The 23,216-nt window shown below is 37.4% G+C and overlaps 3 protein-coding genes across 3 annotated transcripts in view; 1 reads left to right on the top strand and 2 right to left on the bottom strand.

The window, feature by feature from the left end:
* Positions 1-10,946, bottom strand: part of LOC6569794 (guanylate cyclase soluble subunit beta-1) — a 59,823-nt gene extending 48,877 nt beyond the window's left edge. The window contains exons 1-3 of the mRNA XM_001996118.3: positions 10,853-10,946; positions 8,329-8,426; positions 6,261-6,334 (exon numbers count right to left, since the gene is read on the bottom strand). Coding sequence (XP_001996154.1) covers positions 6,261-6,334; positions 8,329-8,331 — 77 coding nt within the window. The 5' untranslated portion in view covers positions 8,332-8,426; positions 10,853-10,946. The remainder of the gene's footprint in view (positions 1-6,260; positions 6,335-8,328; positions 8,427-10,852) is intronic.
* A 5,031-nt stretch (positions 10,947-15,977) lies between these two features.
* LOC6569796 (adhesion G-protein coupled receptor G7) lies at positions 15,978-18,983 on the top strand. The gene is made up of 2 exons (XM_001996120.2): positions 15,978-17,250; positions 17,657-18,983. Exons 1-2 carry the CDS (start codon positions 16,086-16,088, stop codon positions 18,808-18,810), a joined length of 2,319 nt encoding a protein of 772 aa, XP_001996156.2. The 5' UTR covers positions 15,978-16,085; the 3' UTR covers positions 18,811-18,983.
* Positions 18,984-20,273: 1,290 nt separating this feature from the next.
* Positions 20,274-21,190, bottom strand: LOC6569797. Its single transcript, XM_001996121.2, has 2 exons — positions 21,011-21,190; positions 20,274-20,926 (listed from the first exon to the last, which is right to left on the bottom strand). Exons 1-2 carry the CDS (start codon positions 21,029-21,031, stop codon positions 20,552-20,554), a joined length of 396 nt encoding a protein of 131 aa, XP_001996157.1. The 5' UTR covers positions 21,032-21,190; the 3' UTR covers positions 20,274-20,551.
* Between the last annotated feature and the right edge of the window lie 2,026 nt (positions 21,191-23,216).

The following is a 23,216-nucleotide window of genomic DNA, read 5'->3' as shown; positions in this document are numbered from 1 at the left end:
AAATAAATTATTACCAAAAATGTAGCTTGTTTGCGGAAAACCTTACCTGAGTTTTGCAAAAAGGGTAGTTTCCAAAAAAGCGGAAGAGTTAAATTATTATACATAAATTATACGAATTCGTTATCAGGGTTGAAGCTATTTTGTCATTTTGTAAATAAATTATGAGCACAAGTGTAGCTTTTGAATGGAAAACCCTATGCATGTTTTAGAAAACTTTTCATTTTTTATATAAATTATTAACAGAAAAAAAATACTAACATGTTGCAATTTAACACAAATTTCATTCTGAATATTAAAAATGTTCATTTTGATCCTATGTAATAAATATGTTTTTACATTTATGAAAGACCTGATAAGCACTTACAGGGTATCCCCACACCCAACACTCTCAACTCGCGCTTTCCAACTTGTTTGCTGTTTTAACTTTGCTTGTTCTATTTTCTGTTTTTTCTTTTTCATTTTTGGGTTGGGTAGTAACATATACATACATCTATCACACATCGCTTGCAACTTTCCGTGTTATATGTATATTTAAAACTAGAGAAATTTTTGTGGAAAAGCGAACGCCTTTTTCGCTCGGATTGAAACTTGAGACGCACCAACGCACATTTGTTGACGCATTAGCACACATATGTATACACACCCACACACACCCCCACAATGGCACACATACACACACATACACACACCCTCAACTCGTTACATGCCTGAGAAATGCCATTTCCGACACTCACACAGACAAACACTTGAAAAGCGACTCGAATTTCCATAATGTCTGCCATGAAAATGCGATCGATTTTTGTGTGGCGAAAAAAAACCCAAAGAAACGAGACGAAAAAAACACCACATAATGCTGCGGGCGAGGGCGTCGAATATGAATGCTATGTGAGTGTGTGTGTGTGTGTGTGTGTGTGTGTGTGTGTGTGCTGGTATGAATATCTAAAGAGTAGCGAGCTTGGCAAAAATAAATGCCAGTAATATGAAGCTCGGACATGGGGCATGAAGTCACAATCAGCAGCCGCCTAATGGCCCAGGGCACACAAGAAAGAAAAAAAAAAACAGATGTTATTCGCGGTTTTTTAAGCGGCACTTAGTGAACCGTTTCTGAATTAACATCAGTGTTAAAATGTGTTTTTACTGGCAGCCAAATGAAATCTGTGCTTAGCTCTAGCTGACTCACACAACGACATCTCCATGGCTAACTCTTTTAGTTGGGCAAATTGAAGATTGATGAGGCTTTACAATTTTGTCAGCTGTTGCCGCAACAGCTGCACTCCTTTGCAAAGTCAATAAGTCGCGAAAATGTTCTTCTTTGTGCTTTTCAACGACGACAAATGTGTTTTGCGAAGCTCGCACAAATTTACATTTAATATGGCACACACACACACACACACATGCACACACACACGTGTCATGAACCACTAGGCGTATGCGCATTAAGTGAAGCGTTGCGCAAATATGGTCCCAAAAGCAAAGCGAGGCGTGAAGCTAATTCAATGCCTTGTCAATATATCAAATTTTCCATGCCACTAGCTGTGCTCTCAATGCTAAAAGTGTAGCTAGAACTGACATGATGACATGGACAGGTCACAAAATTATGGCCAGCTCAGCTAGGCTCTGATGAGAGTTCCTATACCAAAGATAATACTCCCATCTGCATATGCGACGAATTGTGATATGATTCTGATGAATGCCATCATATTATAGATTTATGAAAGCGTTCTAGAAAAATGATTCTGTTTTAAATGGGCTTGTAAACATTGATGCAAAGCACACAGAAACATGAAAAAGCTGGAAAATATTAACAGCATTGTCGAGCCAAATGTTTATGGTTTATATTGGATCATATATTCAATAGTAATTGGTAAAAAAAAATGGTGTATCAGAATTCGTTTTTAGCTGAGCTATTATATTAAATTATTTTTGTTAATCAAGTGCATTTCTGAAGAAAATTTTTAATTTTCCAATAAATGTAAATTGAACAAACAAAAATCGAATATATATAAATCATTTCATAAAACATACAGTAAATTCCATTTATAAAAATCCTCTAAAATCAAGACGAGGTCCACTGTGTGAGGCAGCCAGGTGGTCTCTATTTATGAACTCATCGAAAAAAAAGCCACTGTCTATTTATAGCTTAGAGAAATTGAGTTGAAAGCGTTTCGAAAGCCCATCACAATGTGTGCATAATCAATCCTGGGAGCAGTTACCCGCATGGCAGTTAGTCCTCTGTGGTCCAGCAGTTAGTCAAGGTTTGGGATTTGGGGTTTTACCCATTAGCAGTGAATTCTTTTTTGGCAGTATGCAACAGCAAAAGCAGCAGCAGCTCAGCTGAGTATTAAAATATATGTATACACAGAGCAGTTGACTGATATATGAACAGACAGGCAGGCTGGCAGGCTGGCAGGCGACTGGGTGGACAGACAGACAGATGTGGGCGGGTTCTGCGGGGCCATGAGGCTTAGACGCCATGCCGGCACAAGCAGCATGCCCATATTGTGGTCGTGTTGTGTGCGTGCTTGTGTGTGTGTGTCTGCATGTGTGCCTGCATGTGTTGTAAAACATTTTATAGGCAAATCGATTTTTGTCTAAAGTGCCACAAACACGCACAACAGCAATAGCAGCAGACGCAGCAGCAACAGCAACAGCAGAAACAGCAGCACCAGCAACGATAACAATAACAAGGACTTTCGCAACAATAACAATAAAGCGACACTGCCACAGCATAGACCGATTTAGGGGGCGTATTTGGGGGGAAGGGATCGGGTGGGGTATGGGGCTATGCTTCACATTTCCGGTGTGTGTATTAGCACAACAACTGCCACTTTGACCGTGGCCAACTGTGTGTTTGTGTGTCTCTGTGCTACTGCGTGCTTGTCCGTGCTGGTCTCGAGCGTTAATGTCAAGCGTTGCGGCCTCTGTCTCAGTCTCTGGGCCAGCCTCACAGTGCAGCAATCCTTGTGATCCTTGTGCCACATCAAAGTCAAAGTCAAGCCGCGTTAAAATAAAATAAAATCACACACACAACCAGCAAGAATATAATTCAAGCACATATTTCCAAGCCGTTGAGTTTGAGCTTTAAGTTGAAGCTCAATCTTGTTCTTGTGGCAAATTAATGAGGCTCATTTGCAGATTGATGTGTTGCAATTATGCGGCAACAACAACAACAACAACAACAAAAACAAGAAGATGAAGACGGCTGTGAAGTAGCAGCAGCCCATAAAGCACTTAGCGCACAGATTCTGATTAAGTGCGGGCGAGCACGAGTGCCGCCAGAAGCAGCTCGGCCACACGGCTTTAAAGCCAAGTAAGTAAAAGTAATCAACAAGAACACAGAGAGATTGCAAGAGAAAATGAGAGTAAGAGAGGGAAGAGAGAGAGAAACAGACAGAGAGAGAGAGAGAGAAGACATTGAGGGACTACATTTATTCATTCATTCAATTGCGGTCAGCAGTGCGTCAATCAAGCCAAATGCCTGTGGCACTCATATTGAAGGCACAGGCAGAGACACAGACAAACAGTCGCACAGACAAACACACCGAGGCAGAGAGAAGGATAGACAGACTGAGGGGGAGTGAGGCTGGCAGACAAACAGTATAACGGGCACGCACGCATAAGCTGCTCCTTGTTGTATCCTGTCAATGTGAGTCGCCTTTGGTCTTGCCTTCTTTTTAATGAACGCTTTGACAATGCCTTCAAGTGCAACTGAACGAGGGGCTAACGAGGCCAAGAACTGCCGTCTACGACTATTGCCACAGAGATGCCATCGTGACACGACACGAATATGTAGCACATGTCATAAAAACAAGGATTCATTTGACTCTCTATATTTCATTGGACACAATCAAAAGCCACTATTAGTTCATACTCCGATAATACACATTTGACTATATACATGAAATCTGTGCACTTTTTAGATTATTAAATTATATGTAGTCAGTTCATAGACATAATTAAAAGGCTCAGTCAAATTCTCGATGCATGGAAAATTTCTTCTTAACTTTTTTCTTTTCTTTTTTTAAATTAATTTGCTAACATAGAATAAATATATGAAATCAAATAAATAAAGAACCAAAATTGTTAAAGATATTTTTGTGGTATTTGTAAAAAGATAACTTTATTAATCTAAAATTTATCAAATAACTTCCAACCGCAGCTGCACAATTTAAGACACCAAGTATTATTTTACATGTACAAACTTTGCTGTTGAATCTTTGAACTTTGTAAGCCAGCAGTCTAAGTTTTCCAGTGTGATATCATGTGGGTTTTGGTAACTCAAGAAAACACGAAACCTGCTCAACTAGAATTGTGTATGTGTGTGTGTGTGTGTGCGTCTATGTTGACTCAAGTGTGGACGAACGTCAATGCCAATGCCTGGGCGCCTCAAGTGGCAGAATAATGAGTGCGGCTCTTGCCACTGTTAACTGCCACATCGAGTTGAACTGCTGCTGCTACTGCCTCTGTTGCATTGATTGCCCCACTGCCAATGCCAAGTGGCTGCAATGTAATTAAAGTCATGTCATTGCCAGAGTCATTGTTAGCAGCCGTTTAGTCTAGGGTCAAGACGTTTATTTTCTACCAACGAACAAACAAATCGAAAAACTTTGCCTTTTCACCCGATGTTTTTTCGTTGGCCGTTGAAGATAATTAAAAGGATTTCTTGAAGCGAATTAATGCCACGAGTTTTTGGGCAGCTGACTGACGCTTAAGCAAATCAAAATTCATAAATCTTGCTCAATTAGCAAAATCAGCTCTGACGTCATGGTTGGTTGGCTTGCCTTCAGCCGCCATTAGGGAAAATTAGCGCATGACTCAGGCAAAGGCAACCCCAAATGAACAACTAAACAAATACGCACGCAATATCAATAACTTAATTAAGATAAATGCGTATTGTATTTAGTGAGAGACAAAAGCACGCACACGAAGCACGAAGAGTGTATTGAAGAGGGGGAGGGGACGGAAGAGTATTTTCGGCCGGATATCCGTTAATTCTTGCCACTGCATTCTGAACATTTTGGCTCAGTTCGAGGTCCACAAATCGTTGTTAACATTAATGCTACGCGTGTTGTGCTTGTTTATGTGTGCCACACACACACACACACACAGACGCATACAAACAATTAATTTATGTACTCGTGTGTGTGGCATGAGGGATTGCGAGCGGCGGGAGAGGCAGCACGTGGCACATGTGAAAAATGGATAATTAGTTAATTGCGGCTTCTGTCGGCTGTTTGGGCACACAATTGTGCATAAATTTATGTATTTTAGTTATTAATTAAATGCGCCACGTTAGTAACATGCAAGAGCATCCCAAACTGTAACTGAAACCCAACAATAAATAGAATAATCCTCACACACAAATTATTATGCACACTTGCCGAAATTAGTGGAGCTCGTCAGAGTTTGGGCGTGTTATTAGAAATAAAATCAGGCTACTGACAACGGTGACTAGGTGTTGACACTATACGTTGTTATTATTATTACTTTATCTTTTCGCAATTGCTTTTATTGTTATTACTATTTGGTGTTTTGTTGGTATAATCTTTGACATGCTTCCTGGGAGGCAGATTGTATATAGCATTTCCATATTGTATAGTTGGCTATATTTAACTAGGAGGTCTTGGAAAATAAGTGTCTAATACAGATAATTTATCATTCTTAAATATTTGTCCACAAGCAACGACTTTTGGCAATATAATAAAAATTTAGCAGAGGCCATCTAATAATAAACTTCACCTGCCTCAAAATGCTTTCGAACATTAGCAATAGAAGAATAAGCAATTAATCCCTTTAATTCGTTTAGCCATAAGAATACTTAACTGACCAAAACTTTTCCTACTAATCTAATTCTCTACCCTTAAGTAATTTTAGTTCAAGTGAAAACTGCGGACGTCAAGTGAATACAAGGAAGCTTTCTGCTATCCCATCTTTATCTTCTCCGACAGCTAATTGAGTTATGCATAATGCAATATGCTAATGAAAACAGGAACCAAAATCATTCTTTATTCTTATTAGACGTAACCACAAATGATGTTCCAAGAATCGTGGCGCTTGTAATTGGTTAAGTGTGTTTCATGGGAGACTTGTTAAATATTTATCTGTGCCAGACACACACAATAAAAGTGGCGCATTAATTCCTGATGCCATTTCGAGTTCTGTTTATGGACTGGAGTGTAGAAGTAAGAGTAGTAGTTTTCCCATAAAGTGCTATTAATGGATTGTCGTTGGTGAGTCGTTGTCTTTTTGGCGTTACTTACTTGATCTTCTCCCATATTTCCTCGCCAAAATGCTTGAGCACCAGCGACTCCAAGGCGTAGTTAACAAAGCCATACTGAAAGAAATAATTGTGTGAACACATAAGCAAGAACAACAACGATTAGTTTATGGGCACAATAGAATATCTTATTATAATTACGCAGCATGATGTTAATGCTTTATCTTATTGGATAGTACATGTACATTATTTTATTTGGTTTTCATTTAAGTGTGACTGGGAAAATCAACTCTCTGCCCACTTGTGTGGCCCCATTACTGAAATTACAGAGACATTTTTATGGCCACTCAAAACGAAATCATAAAAGCGACAGCAAAATTGAATGCTGCTTCACATTTTAATTACATTTACAGGCGAAATAAGTGATCATAAAAATGAAGTCCATCAAAAAATGGACTTACACAAAAGAAACCAAAACCAAAAAAAAAAATGAAATACAGGAAAACATTAAGAAAAAAATGATTGTGGCTCATTTTTGGAGCTGCTCGTTTGATACATGCAAAAAATGTGAAATCAATAAGGATTGCGCATTTCATTTCTTTTAAATGTATCCTGCAAGCAATCAATTTGATTTGTTATGCGAAATCAAACCCAGACATACACACACATTCGCACACACTCCCACACACATATGTACACACACACACAGGCAGACAGGCACTTAAATGCTCATAGAGAACGCTGCAAGTATGGAGCTCACACAATCAATCGCAACCGCCGGAAGTAATGCTAAGCAAGCAAGCAGGGAAAATACTTGAAATATATTTACATACATTACGCATACGTCTAGTGGCCGCCCCCTCGCAGTTCGACTGCTCGGTTTTTGCTCGTTGCCTGATGAAGATGTATCTAACCGATATTTGATGTTTATTGCCTTTGTTGTGCACATATTGAAATGTTGCAACAACAACATCGCACAAATATAAAAACTCAACAGCAGTAACCAAATAGCTCACAAAAATGATAGAACTACCCGTGGGTAGCTCCTGCTGAGCGTAATTTGAAAAATAGAATCGAATAGCATGCAAAGTAATGCGAAAATCGCAATCATTAGATGTGAACATTTCTTTTATACATTCGCCTATATGTCGAAGTCTGTCTGCATATGCGTATGCGTATACGAATGTGGCATGTCAGCAACCGGCAATTTTGTTTGCCTTGTCATTGAGTTGATTCCCTTGGCAAAAGTGATTTTTATCTGTGTCCTTGGCATTTAATTTGCTTTTACCCAAGAATCTTAAAGGCAGCTTTTGTTGTTTACGAATAATCAGCATGCTCGATATACTTATATATCTTAAGCGAAATTTAGCATCTTTATGTCTTCAAAATATTTGCATTGAATCTAATTAAATTTGGTGCCTTTATGGCATCTAAATTCAGTCACACAGCAGCTGTGTAAGGAAATTTTTCAGTTACTGCTTAGATACTTAAGCCAAGCCTAAGCTTCTCAATATCGAATATCACGAATTTTTTTCTAAGAAAAGTTTTTTAGTGGAATTTATAAATGTTTTGTTTGCTTCGAATACAAATTTTATTACATTTACTGGCTTTACTGCATTTTTTGCTTTCATTCTCTCCCTAAAGTGTGATAAAGTAATAACGCTTGAAAAATTTAGCAGAAAAAAAACAATTTTTTTTTCTATGCTACATGGAAAATATGTTTTATTTTTTTTCTCTCAATATTTATGACTCTCCTTGCAAATGTTATCTCACTTTTGACGAGCTTGTTATACAAAAACAACCTCAAAATGTTTTTCAGATCAATCAAAACATTTTATTAGATCAATCATTGCATAGCTTATGAATATTCATACTTTTGTTCAACAAGCTCAATATTTTTCCCTACTCAAATATTTTGTTATTTAGTGTATGCCATAAGTATTAGATTTTCATTAATTTTATTCATTTTGAAATATTTCTAGTTTTAATATGAAAATGAAATTTTTTTTTTTTTTTGGTGCTATCAATTAATAATTCACATAACTCTATGGTAAAATTTTAGTAAGCTAAGCTTAAAATTATTAATTTTCATTTTGAATAAAATTACTTACCATTTTGACAGCTTTTTTGGTGTTTAGCTGCTATAAAGGAAACTTTTGCTGGCGTTTTAATCCAGTTGCACTAATTGTAGTCAAATGCGGAACATTACCTATTTAATATTTAATTTTAATTCATTTTAGTTTAAATACTTGTTTTAAAGGCTTGCACATCTGTTGAAGGAAATACAAATTTCCGGGATTTAATTCGTTATAAGATTAATGTTTCGTTTTAAGTGCATAAAGGTTTAGCCTAGACATTAAGGATTTGTTTGGGTCGCACTGCTGTCTGTTACTGAGGTAGCATCAAAAAATGCCACAACGGACATGAATATTTCATGAGTTTATACATTAAAATCGGCTTTACAATGTATTCAGCTCTGCATTTCATTTCATTCTGTTCCGTTTTCGGTTTTAAATTTTGCTGGCCTTTGCCTTTATTTATGTATATTCGACTGTTGGCCTAAACTCGCAAATATTTAAGACCCCGCCTAGCTGTTTTAGTGTTTCATTTTATTTATTTTTTTGTTGTCATTTAAGGACGAATGCTAATCAAATATTCCAATGAGTGCAAGGGAGTTCTCAAGGAGCTCGTAGCGTTTGGCCCACAGCAATAGCTGTGCTTTTGTTGCAAGTTGTTGTCGGCGTTATTGCAGCTGTTATTGCCTTCTAGCATTTCTGTTTGTTGCATGCCACATGCAACACGTGCAGCAGCTAAAGTCGCGCACAAACCCACCAACTGGGTCACAATAACGGCAAAGAGCAGCCAAAATGGCAACAGCCATCTGCATAAAGGATGCATAAGGCTGCTTTAATTACACACACAAGCACACACACAAAGGTGGCTGTTTGTGTTCGTGTGGCAAGTCAAGCGTAACTCTAAATTTATGTGCCACGCCAAGTGTGCGGCAATTAAGTCGTCGCCTATTTTTGCACTCAGAATTGCTGCCAAAGCTCTCTATCATGCATGCAACCAGGCAGGATCGTAGTAGCCAGAAAAAAGACGAACTTTTTATGGTAAACCAAACGAGTGCACTCAGAAAAAAAAAATGTTTTAAGTCGCTCTTAAAAATACAAATAGATATTTGTTAAATGATTGTCGAAGAGAGGAAAAATTATTCATGTGTAGAAATTCTTGTCTTCAATCTCGAAACCCAAATTTATTTAATTTTGTACACATTTCAAGAAACATAATAATATTTGGAAAATTATTGAAATTCAACCCGTTCATGAAAAATTATAAATTTTGTTTCTCCGCTTTTCCTTAATTAACTTTTTTGTGAGTGTAGGCAGAGTAGCTGACTTTAAGCCAACTTTCTGACTTATTCCTTTTGAGTTGCCAACCAAGTTGAACATGGTTTTAAAGCCCATGCTAAAATATCGATTTTCATTTGGTGTGTGTGTGTGTTTGGTTGTGTTTGTATATGTTGCTGCTGCCCATTAGCACGCTCGTTATGGTGCATAGCACAAGCACTTTTATATATATATTTATACTATACTTATTTCAGCTTTATTTAGAGCTGGGTTATCATTGTTTAACTTTTGCCCCCGCTTATCGCTATCAACCTTTAGCGCCTTTGTTTGCTTTCAGTCCCAGTTGATTTAAGCGTTTATTGCATATTAATCAGTTGATTTTAGCTTGCCAAATGAGGTCGCACTTCAACTGGCAGCAGCACCAACACCCCCCCCAACATCTCCACCTTGAGCAACCTCTTCTGTTGAAGAGGCTTCCAAATCAGCGAATTTTAATTACGTGCAACATTTGACATTTTGGAAAATGCTTTCGGCGAAATTGTGAATAAGGTTTTCAAGTGCCATCGACTGAGTACTGCCAACAGTTTTGTTGTCGCATTCAAAATATTTCTCGTAATTTTGTCGCACAACACGCGAATTGTTATTTAAGTAAAACCATTTACAAAAAACTAAACGATATTATTGCACGTTATTTGCGAACAAATTGTCTGTCAATATGCTATAAGACTGACTAAATGATTGACCGACCGGTCATTAAAGCACCAAAAACTCATTTCCAAATGAACGAAGACAAGGCCAGAGAATGTTTTGGTTGAGTTTTTAGATGTTTGTGGCGAAATTGAATTGGGCAATTGTATGTACAATGACTGTGCACACATTTATCAAACCTAATGGACATTTACTATCCTTCCTCAGCAGCAGCAGGAACAGCAACAACTTGTACGAAAAAAAGTTGCAACAACTGTCCACAAATTGCCGCGGGCACGCAATGCCAAATGTCTAATAAACTTTGACATATTGAGGCAAATATTTCAATTCGTTTTGTGTCCACTTGTGTTATTGTAATTTTTTACGAACATCAAGAAAACAGTAAAACATAAATTATTACACGCCTCCCCAGAGGACTCTCTCACAGAGAGCCAGATACAGAGCCAGAGACAATAGCGACCGAGATAAATTAGAGTGCTCAAAAGTATGCTTTAATTTTTGTGCTCGACAACAGCAGCATTGTGCGAGACCTTTTCCTTTGGCGGCTGTTTCTTATTATTATTTTTTGTATTATTACTTTTGTATTTATATTTGCCTTGTTTTTATTACTGAGCGATTTAAGTCGCGTATTTATATTTAAACGTTTCTCTTTGTTTGCTTTTTTTGGTGTGTGATTTATTTGTTTTGTATTTTAGATTTGACTTTCATTTCAGTTTCACTAACAATATCCTGAGAATCACACACACACACACACATACACACGCAGGCACACACACGTTTCGCGTTCGGCTGACTTTTGATAAGCGAGTAGCACGCGCGAGCCTATTTCTGTTACGGGCTCTTTCGCTCAGGATGTGCGTTGAACAACAGTTCGCTTGAGACAGCCATCGACGACTGAACAGCAGCCGCCAGCTGCTTGTTGTATTAAAGGGACACCACACACACACACGCAGACACAAACACACAGTTAGCGCCAGGACACTTGTGCGCTTTTCAAAACTGCCTTACTGGCTGTGGCAGCTCCTTTCGCCTGGCAACCGCTTGCCAATTGCCTGGCAAGCTCAGCTGTTAACCAAAAAAAGCTGCGAGTAACCAAAAGCTCTCTCTCTCTCTCTCTCCCTCTCTTTTGCGCTCTCTCTTGCTTTTAACTGCTGCCACCGAACCATAGATGGCGATGCTGCGCTTAAGATGAAATCTAGCTGAATCTAAAATAATTCTGTTAGCGTTATAAAATTTGAACTAACTTCATAAAAATTGCATTTAATTGAATATTGCTCATTTGACTCAATTGCATTTCATTTAACTGGAATGTAATTTTCAGAAAACAGCTGCAGCACTCTGTGGCCATATTTCAACCCGCACTTGAAGTGCTTGAAGGTTGCATCAGTCAGATGCGTTGCACATATTTTATTGGTTTCCCTTTCACTTATGCCAAAACAATTAAGTGCCTGGCGGCTCGTAGTAATATTGCCATCCTGCATGATAATGCAATATTCTGTGATGTAAATTGAGCATATTGTCCGTCATTTTATATTATTACAAGCTATGTCAACTTTTTGACATCAATTTACACACTTTAAGTAGGGTATAAAAGACTTCAAGAAGTTCATTAATATATAATTAATTTAAAAGATAAGAAAAAATAAAATTATCTCAATTTAAAAGCTTACAACTTTAGACAGATCGATCCTAGAGCACCTATATGAAAGAATAGTCCGATCCGACCGCCTCCGATCTGATAAGCCAACCACGGCTAAAAATGAGATATATGTCAACTTTCAACAAGATAGCTTTAAAACTGAGGGAGTTCAACTTATTTAAAAAATTGGTTAAAATATGAGGAGAGTCGGTCAGATGGGCAGACGGACAGTTGGACAGATGGACTTGGTAATATGGACTAAGCTAGTAATGTTGATCACGATTATATATTATTCACCTGGTCAGTGACTTTTCAATCAATACATTACACATGCCAATACAAAAATGTTAGTATAATATAAGGCTATGATAAGGATTTGGTTGAGAGCAAAAACTAATGAATCTACATTTGTTACAGAGTATTATAAGATAGTATCTCACACCCATTGATTTTTACCTGGGAAATTCTTACTTGTTTTAATTCAGCTTTTATTTAACCAACGTTTAAAGGTTGCAAATGGAGCCACATTGACCATAACAAAAGTCAGCTGAGATGTCTGATAAATGTCGGCGGCATGAGGCCAACGGCGGTTCTCAGACTCTGATGCTGACTCTGACTCTGACGCTGACAGACCGACAATGCCGTTGACACTGATGGAATGGGCCTTGGCAAGAGAAAGATAAAGAGAAACTGTAGCTAGGTAGCCAGCAGCAGCTGACAGTAGACTATTAAAATCACAGCTAACAAACAACGCAAAAAGAATCAGTTGCAAAAGAAAATATACTCTATTTTTAGAGTGTATAAATAGACTACAGAAATAGAAAATCATAGAAATGATTTATTCATAAATATAAATAAATCTATCAAGGCTGGAAGCCCCTGTTGATATTTAAAACAACCCACAATTTACGTTCGAGACCAAGGACATGTTTTATATGCTATTTGTATATAGATCTATATATATATATATCATGAATAAGTTAATATTTTTTATAAACTTAATATGCTCCATTTTCATACATTGCCTACTGTAAAGCAAATGTAGAGGACTACGAAAAAAGACGTAAGCATATTGTGCAAATGAAATGGGGCGTAGGATAAAAACACTTTCGGCTCTCCGGGCTTTTAATCAACTTCAGAGCGAGAGGATAACAATCTGTAGGATATTTAATTAACAAGCAAAAAGCGAAATGAAGAAGTTCAGGTCGCAAACCACAAAGCCGAACCCAATCGCTGCGTGACACACACACACACTCACACATAAATCCTAGTCACTGACAATAATGGCATCTGACTGTGTGCCCAATGCCCTGCTGGTTGCGCATGGAAACAAAGGAAAAGTGCAGCAGGATAATCGCATCACACTTGAGTAAATAAACTCCTGAAGTGGAACCAAGTAACCAACCAGCGCCAAAGTCTTGCTGCCATCTTGAAATACCTAGCCTAACAGCTATCACCCCACCTCAGGGCATTTTCCAAGCAATATTGCTTATGCTCCACTCAATAAAGACAAAGATTGAATATAATATACATAAACACAAATATAAATATAAATAAATATATATATATATATACTTGTAGGAATATTGCATTTAAATGCAATTTGATTCAATATCAAGCAAATTTAATCTGATAAGGGAAAATGTTGCACTTGAAAATGTTCCACTCGAGCAGCTGAGCACTTAACCATTTTGTTTACATAATTTCAAATATTTAATCAAGCGCCCAGGCTGGGCATCTAACAGCACTTGTAATCGCTTAGCCAATTTCTGAAATCAATCATCCAATCAATCATCCAATCAATCACTCAATCTGTGACTCAGCTCAGCTGAGCAAACACAGAGCAAAGCAAGAGATACCAGTCTTCATAATCAAATGCCTGACGGTTGAAAATTTTATTGCTGAAGACAATTTTGCATTTAACATTTTGATGCTTTAAAATGCAAATGAAAGTTGTAATGTGATTAAATTAAATGCAGCTGTTAAAATGTGAATTCATACTCCCAGTGCAAGACCATGCGAAATCGAATTAATGAATTTTAATTTTATTATCATATTCTGTAAACATTAAATGGATGAGTATGGCGTATACCGAATTATTTATTTGACTGAACATATATGTATGTATATATTGATGGATTCTTATACTAATATATGTATAAATCTATTATAGTTAAACGTACATCGAAACTTTGCAGAGAAAGTCCGGAAATTCATTAATTTCAGATGAGCTTACCAAAAATTAAACATGAAAAACGCATACCTTGGGCAAACAGAAAATTACATCCCTTGCAAGGTGGAGTCTATTTCATGGTAAATTTAAGGACACAAACCGATTGTTTGCCAGGTGATAAGAATTTTTCATTGTTAGTGTTTCAGTTGTTGACTTGGGTTTCACTTAGTCAACTCGCTGGAAATATGCCAATTATTTATGTGTTACAAATGAGAATTTTATTTAATTAAATCGAAATATTTCTCGGGTGAAATTGCTTTGGAACTCAGCAGTTTTATTGCATTTACCTGTGCATTTCAACTGTTTGCCATTGCACAAATATTTCAATATTGAGCAGAATTTGAAGTCCGAGGTCAGAGCATGACACGAACCTGCCTTGACCAATTGTGCATGCGAACGGCAAAAGGCAAACATGCAATACCAAATACAGCAAAAGAGAGAATGTACCATTAGTTTGCATTTCTTGTTATTATGCCAATTTGTAAGTTGCTTTTAAAGAGCATACATGATGAAATTGCATTTAACAAGAACTAACTGCTGCTGTGATTCTTCGAATGTGCCTTAAATTATGTTAAAGTTGACTTGCTCGAGACACAGATGCTTTAAATTTTTATTAGCTGAAAATAATAATAAATAAAATAAATAAAATATGTATCAATTTGTAAGAAATTCGCAAATTGCATGAATTTATTAGAGAGACTTAATTCGTTTGTTGGTTCGTTGATAGACAAGTTATTTTGCGTGTCTTCCATATTTTTTTCTGTGATTAGTTTATGAAAAACATAAACATAATAAAAAAAACATAAACATTTTTGAATTAATGCATTGCATTCATCTTCTGTTATTAGTGTTTCATTCACAACCCACAATAAAATAAAATGTCAACATTTCTCAAGTACAAAATAATAAAAAAAAAGATTTGGCATGAACAAATATATGTATCAAACAATTTATTTTTTCTACTTTTGAAGTTAACTCGATGTCAAATTAGGAAATGAATATATATTGCCTTAATAAATGTTGCCTTTAAATAGATAAACACAATTTTATTGACGACAAACTTATTGATGATCTAACAATAGATACTATTTGAGATAAATTGGATTCGGACATGGTCTTGCTGCTTCTAACAGCTTTTGCAAAATTGGCCCATTAATTTAGTTCACGTAATTTGAGAGTTGTCAGAAAACAAGGAAAAAATAACCACAATCAACTAGTTGCCACATGCTTGACCGGCAGACAGCGCACATGTTCCAATCTAAAATCAAAACTCAATAAACGCCATAAAAACAAATGAATAAATCCAAAAATCAAAAGCGAATCAAAGCAGCAAAATAAAATTAAATCAATTCTGCGCTGACAGCCGACGCGGCGCGCTAATCTCGAGAGGCTTTCGAAAATATCAAGAAGTTGTCGACGATGAAGAAGAAACTGTTGCTTACCGTATATTATTCAACATTTTGTTATATAAATATCGACATATTGAGTAATTGTCGTGAGACGGGTGAGACAAAGAGAGAGAGAGAGAGAGAGAGAGAGAGAGAGAGAGAGATGTTAGCTTGTGTTCAACTGTTTATTGTTTTGACGTGAAGCAGCTACCGATCGAATTTGAACTTGAGTTTTTCATAAGATCGAGTCAAAGCATTCAAGAAAATCAGAGAAATATGCTTAAAGTATATATTGTAAGTATGTATTGATTGTATTTATTTATTAATGAATGAGCAACTGAGTAACTACGTAGTTTGGATAAGCGCATCTTGGCCATAAAATTTATTACTTCTATTACCTCAAGTCGTGATTGCTTGAAAAACCCAAAGTCACCTCGACAGTTGAGTATTGCGCTTGCTGAGGCAACAACGTGTCGATTTAACGGTCTTAATGGCTTAACGGCTTAGGCAATGTATCAAGTTAATCGCAATAATTAACTAAATAATCGCAATGATTTGGCAAATTTGCTTACTCTTGATGGCTTGGCCCAGTACGGAAGCACATGTGAGACTTGCTGAATTTGTCAGCACGAGCAGCAGCACTTGGCGAAGTGTGCATCTGTTTCCACAAGAACAATGGCAGTCGAGGACTACAGAAAAGCCTGCCTCCAATGAACCAGCCTACTGTGAATCACAAGATTTTGAGCACAACTACGCCTTGGCTGTTGGGGCAGGTAAAGTAAAGGTTGAACTGCATTTGAATCACTTTAAGCGCACCAAGGCTGGAGAATTTTCCACAATGCGTGATCTATGCTTGGATGCGAAAGGATTGCCCTTGCGGCGACTCTGCAATGCAACTGGCCAATGGGAAAAGGTCAAGAATGTCACCTGTCTGGCGGGCAACCAACTGAGCCGACAACTTAATCACCTAAGCGAACAGCTGCTTGGCGAGATGAGCCACAAACCGGTCGTGTTGACCAAGTTGAGATATTTATTGAGCGAGGCACATGGAAAACTGGCAGCTGTGGACATCTACAGCACTGCGAAAATATTTGCCAAGCTGGCGGAGCGGAAAGATAAAGAGTCAGTTCTCGGCGCGGATTTGGTCAGCATCTGTCGAGAGATTATGTCCAGCGATGCGAAGGTGCTGAGACTTTCGGCCCAACTTAATGCGACCAACTCACTGTTGAGTAAATTTGAGGATTATATGAATGCACTGCCTCAGCAGTTTGTGTCCAGAGAAAGCTGTGGCAAGGCAACAACTGATACAAGTTTAACAACTAACAACGACGTGGAAACAATCAAATTGGCCAACATTGGAGTGCAGGCGCTGATGAGCAGCAATCTGAGCGTATTCTATGTGAACCCCTTTTGTGAAAATATAACTGGCATTGCCATTTATTCAACATCCAATTCAGATCGAAGAACTTCTATCAGCGGATTTTATTATCGTTTTCTGTATGCCAATGAAAACTTGGAGAAACTGAGGCGGGAGGCCAATCTGGAGGCTGCTAGCTATTTGCCAGAGCAACTGTGGCACCAACTCAAAGAGAGAGGCGCCACTTATCTAATACTCAAAGTATACGCCCATGACGGACTTTTTGTGGAGACTGCTCAAGTACGCAGTCGACGCCCACGCAGCAAAGTGCTATCCATAACTATACCAGGATTTGAGGGTGAGTTTAAAAAAAGAATTTTGATACTTGTTTACCCTAATATTGGCATGAAGTCTGTTTGTTATCAAAGATACAATATTTTCAATACATTCCTCATCAGTAGCATGTTTGTCTGTCCGTTGCGATAGAAACTATTCTCACCAAATACAAATTTCATTTACATTTTAAAACTGAAATTTCTTTTCTTTTTACTTTATTCGATTATTTCTTTTGAGTGTAGCTTATGGGCTTGAACAATTTGTATATTTTTCAACATTTCTGAACTGATAAATCCCCTTCCATAAGAGTATTATCGGACAAATTCAAAGAGTAAACCCGATAAAAATCAGTCATTGAATTCGCAAATCAAAAATGTAACTTGTTTATTTATTTCATTTCTATATTAAATATTTATTTAATTTCACAGGTGTTGAATTGCCATCTGCATTGCCATTTCTACTGCCGCAGGGCAAATACTCCAATGGTGAAAGCGGTTGTGGCTATTGGAACTATGGCAGCTGGTTAAATGATGGAGTAACCACCTGCCAGGAGGAGAACGCACAGTGGGCACCAAATGTGCTGTGCCAAGCGCATCATCTGACGCAGTTCACCTTTCTAGTGGGTGGCAGCTATGCCCAGTTGCATGTGGAGGATAAACAACTTCAACTGGAATCTGCATTGCCAGCACATGAGGAACTGCTGGACATGATCACATTGGTGGGCTGTGGCCTGTCGCTGTTTGGACTCGTGTGCATCTTTTTAACGGCGGCACTAGTGAAGAAGTGGCGCAATCAGGCATCCACCAAGGTGCTCTTGCATCTCTGTCTGGCTTTGTCGCTACAGCTTCTCCTCTTTGGCTATCTCGGCGAGAATTTGGTGTGGTCGGAGGATGATTGGAATCGCTGTTTGATTTTGGGCGCCTTGCTGCAATACTCTGTGCTAGTCATCTTCAGTTGGATGCTGATCATTGCCTTTCTGCAGTTTCAGCGTTATGTGACCGTTATTGGCGTGGCACGCCCCAATCATTATATACTCATATCAGCTATAGTTGCCTGGACGTTGCCCTTGCTGCCAGTTCTCATGGTTGTCCTATTCGATGCCGAGTCCTTCAAGCCATCCGACTATCAACGAAATAGCCACTCGGCATTGTGTTATCCCTCGGGATATGGTCTCGCTTTGGGCGTAGTGCTGCCAATTGCTATGGTTACCATTGCCAATGCCTTCATGATGCTGTGCATCATTTACAGCATACATCGTGCACTCAATCCTCGACGGCAGCTCATCATCCAGCAGCTGCGTCTCTCTGTGCTGCTCTTCTTCCTCCTCGGACTCACCTGGATATTTGGACTATGCAGCTATATGCACCTGGGCATTGTATTCTCATATCTCTTCTGTCTCACGGCCACACTGCAGGGCTTTGTACTCTTCGTCTACTTTGTGCTCTTGAACACAACTAATCGCAGAGCTTGGCTTAATCTTATCTGTCCCAACCAAACAAAGATAAATGTGCCGAAGCGCACAATGGAACAAAATTCAATGACCACGTCTTTAAGCAATAGCTACAGAATAACGCAAACCTAGATAATAACTATCGATTAATATCACTTCTAGCTGAAAAATTTCTAGTTTTCCACCAAGCAAATTTATAATTTGTTTTAATTTTTTCAGATTGAAACCTGTTTTTTTAATGAAAATACTATAATATAAAACATCGCATAAGGTACACAGATAAATATGAATAATAAATATTTATACACAAGCTCTACCTGAAACTTTTCATTTTTCTCAACATGACTATACCTCGATGACTAATTTCATCTTTAAGAAAAGTAATTTTTAATCAATTTCTATTCAAATTATTGAAGATTATGAGCTATGATCATTAAACTTAACAACTAATACGAGCATTATCAATTAACTGATTTTAATAATGTCTGATTAAGTAATTTTTCAGAGGTGTCTTATTAATTATTTAATCGATGAGAGCTGGCCAAAGCAAGCTTAAAAGTTTAGCAATGACAAGCCATCGCACATTTTGACAGCCACTGTGTTTGCAAGCGAAGACAAACACCACATTGCTGCATGCTTTACCACTTTAGCTGCGAACTAAACCGGTTTTAAGTTTTAAAAGCACTAGGTAAATATAGAAATAAAACTGTTTTCTGCAAAATAGCTGAATATATATTTATTGTATAATAGAATTATGAAATAACATGTTCTGAAATTCTAAACATTTTATGTAAATGGTTTTTATCTTCTGAATCATTTGAAACTGACTCACAATGGTAGGGGTGTGTCACGTTAGATGTTTAAATGTTGTCCATTCCCATTTAATGTTATATTTATATCTTATGAATATTTAATTGGGAGATAGTTTAATTTGGCAGCTGAGCCTATTAAATTTTGGAAACAAAGCAGAGACACAAATATTGACATTTCTAAGTTGTAGGGAATTCAGATGGTTTCTGCTCTTTAATGAGAACTACTGTTTCATTTCGGTGTATGACCTTAAATAGCAATTTATTGCAATTCTGCGGTGGGTTTGTTTTTGCTGCTCGTCCGGTTGTTTTAGTTGTTATTGTTGTTGTTTCTGCTGTTTTCCGTGCGTTTTAATTTATAGCTTCTAAATTATGTAAATGATATGACAAACTTAATTTGGTGAATGTATTTCGTATTTTAACATAGTGTTCGTAGTTGGTGACCATTACGAACGGTGCGTAGCTACAGTATTATAATTTATTTCTTACTTATCTTATTCCGCAATTTGGAGGCTGTATCTGAAACAATCTGAACAAAATACCGTAGCTCACAGATAAGCTTTTAGAATTAATATTTGTTTTTTTTTTTTTTTAGTAGTTTTTTTTGTTGGCACAAATTAGCGTTGGACTTAAATTAGAATTCGGAATGCTATGCTAATACTACACTTAAAAATGAATGTCAAATTAGGCTTTTAATTCATACGTTGTTACCTAAAAGCAGATAGAATGCGTTTTTCAATCGTAGAAATAAATATTGAAATGTTTCTACATTTAAGAAATGTGATTCGTGAGCTTAGAAATTATTCTTGAAAATATCAATTCTGATTTTCCGTTGATGTTGTTTGCACTTATAGCATATATTTTTCTGAATATCGAATTAATCGAAGAATTAATATGTCGTTAGCATTAACATTGTATAACAACCAATGGGATTATGACAAATTAACCTCCTTTACTGGTTGCCGCCGCTGCCGCTGCCGCCGCCGCCGCTACTTAACAAGACTGGCATTCCTAGCAGACGCAGAACTCATTTGAATAACAGAAGATGCCGACCAAGTTTTTTCTCACTTGACTCGTATTCGGAACAGCTTTAATGGTATATAGGAAGTTCCGGGTGCCACGTCCCTGCCCTCCGGTAGAAAATTCATCGCATAATTCTTGGGTGTGGGTGAATTCGGTGGCAGCATAAATTCAAAGATTAGTTGCTGTGGCGACTGCCGATACACTTCCACCCTCATCGGCAGTGACGAAATGACCCTCTGTCTGTCCGCCTGCTGGAACCGCTGCAGATGTCCTTGGATAATGCGACGCAAAGCCTGTGATGTGCTTGGGGCAGGTGCATTGTAATAATAGGCATTCCCGAGCTGCACCGCCCTCTGTGTCTGGCGGGGCAAGTAGGCGAGATTGGCGGCGCTCGCAACGCTCAGCACAGATATCAGCTGCAAGACAAATTACACTCCATACAATGACAAATTGAGTCCAGCTGTGCTGAGCTCTGCTCAGCTCTTCAACTTAAAACTTACACAGAGCCACGTCCTGTACATGATTCACTCTTTGTCGTTTGTTATATTTTACACACACACGCACACACACTCACACAGTTGTTGTGAGCACTCGACTCACACAAAACTCGGTACTCGATAATCGGGCACTCAGTTGTACTCGATACCCGATACACACATACGATTCACTCACTCGCTCCACTCGTTCGCAGACTCGTTCGCTTCACAGCCGTTGGGCAACTGAATCTGAATCTTGTGGCTATGGCAAACGGCGCGTTTCAAGTTCACGGGCCGCAAAATGCATTTACATAAATTTCTAAACTGGCCAGACACCAAGTATCTACATCTGCCAGCAGAGTTGCTGTTCTATAGCTCTCTAAGTAGAGGCTGTCGCTTTATTTTTAAAGCTTAATTCTTTTTCGAGCACTGCCAACTAGACACGGCACTTATGCAAATGGTTCGTATCATGATGTTATTTATATATATATATTTTTAAGTTTTTTGTATCATTTCAATTTCAACCTGATCTGGTTCTGCCTTTGTTTCTATTTTATGTTATTTTATAATCTATACCCACTCGGAAAAGAAACCAAAGGGTATCATGATAGGCACATGATGAAGAACTGCGACGTCAGAAATTATGAATATGAAACTCAGCACACAATGGTGTGACTCCCAGAGAATATATTATTGGATTTTAGACAACTGTATATTTTTACACATCATCTATCATTTAACTATAAATAAAATGGTAGCAAATAATAATAGGTGGATTGTAAAGCACACTTAAGAGATAGTAGTAGTAGAGTTCATTGGAATCTCGTTTAAGACTTAGAAGTTATTTAGCTCTGCATTAATATTCCCATCTCAAAGAATATATTATTTGATTTTAGACATTTTCTTTATGATAACTATTATAAAGTGGTATTTCAAGTTTAATGTTGAGCAGTTGGGGAAAAAATAAATAGTCGTTTTGTGTTTAGAATTCAATCTTCATTTGAATTGGCTTTAAAGCACAAGAGTTATATGATCAACTACTCAACTCTAGGGTATCTCCGCGATTAGTACCCTCGAGTAGACAACATACCTAATTTAGATTTATTTGGTAGTGCTTATCAATCACCTTAAGTTGATCAGAGATGGAAGCGCGCGTAGCCAACAAATTCACAGCCCACGGTTGGCTCAAAACAAAGGCAATGACAATCTCCACAATTTTCTCAACTGACGTGTTGAGATTGGGGAGATAATCTGCTGGTTATGTTTAAGCTGGTAACTTTTATTAATCTGGCTTAGACAATGAGGCGACTCTTTTCCTGCTGTCCACGCCATTATAATTATGCAAATAGATAATGACAGATCAGCATATATCATTTTTGTGACTCCTCTTCTCTTGTGCCTGCATGTACGTATTAATTATTTGTGGTTTTTTTTAATTTAATTCAGTTGCTTTCAGTGGAGCTTAGCACTCCCTTTTGTATGATGTCTTTAAAGACGTGCGGTGAACAAATCTATGTAGTTTTATATTGATTTTTAATCGGTTGCCTCTTTATGCTTACCCAGACAAAGCGGCTCAAAGTCTGTTTTATGAATTCAAAATACTTCATTCATTCATCTCTGACTGTAGTCATTCTGAGCTCTTGAGCTGTCTGTCTGCTTGACAACTTAACTTAAATATTGTAGTCGCTGTATTTAGCCAAGTTTGGTTATAATTTGTTTAAATTGCCATTCAAATGCAAAAATAAAAAAACAAACAATGTTATTTTTGTGTATGCGTTACTAAGTTAAGGCGTGTCTACTTGACAACTTAACTTGAACATATTGTATTCACTGCATTTAGCCAAGTCTGCTTATAATTTGTTTAAATGGGTATTCAGATGACAAATAACAACGAAATTATTTATGCTTATGCGTTACTAAGTGGCCTGCTTAGACACCATAGATTAAATTACGTTAAAGATTGAGTAGCAATAGCTAATCAATTAGCATGACGAAATTTGATATTGACTATTGTCTTTTTTTTTAACAATAATTCGCACATTAGCACTGACATCAAATAAAAATTAGTATTTTAAATAGTATGAAATCAATTTGTCGATCTTTAGCATCTAAAAATATTTTTTATTATGTATATAATGATTTAAATGCACGGCATCATTTTTGAATATTTTGTTTATTGTTCTCATGAAAATTGATATAGACGTCCGTCGTTGATAATTTGTTGTTCAAA

This window comes from Drosophila grimshawi, unplaced genomic scaffold, assembly GCF_018153295.1.
Source record: "Drosophila grimshawi isolate 15287-2541.00 unplaced genomic scaffold, ASM1815329v1 contig_311, whole genome shotgun sequence".
Classification (NCBI taxonomy): Eukaryota; Metazoa; Arthropoda; class Insecta; order Diptera; family Drosophilidae; genus Drosophila; species Drosophila grimshawi.
Note: the sequence above shows the minus strand (reverse complement) of the source record. Positions and strands in the feature narration are given on the sequence as shown.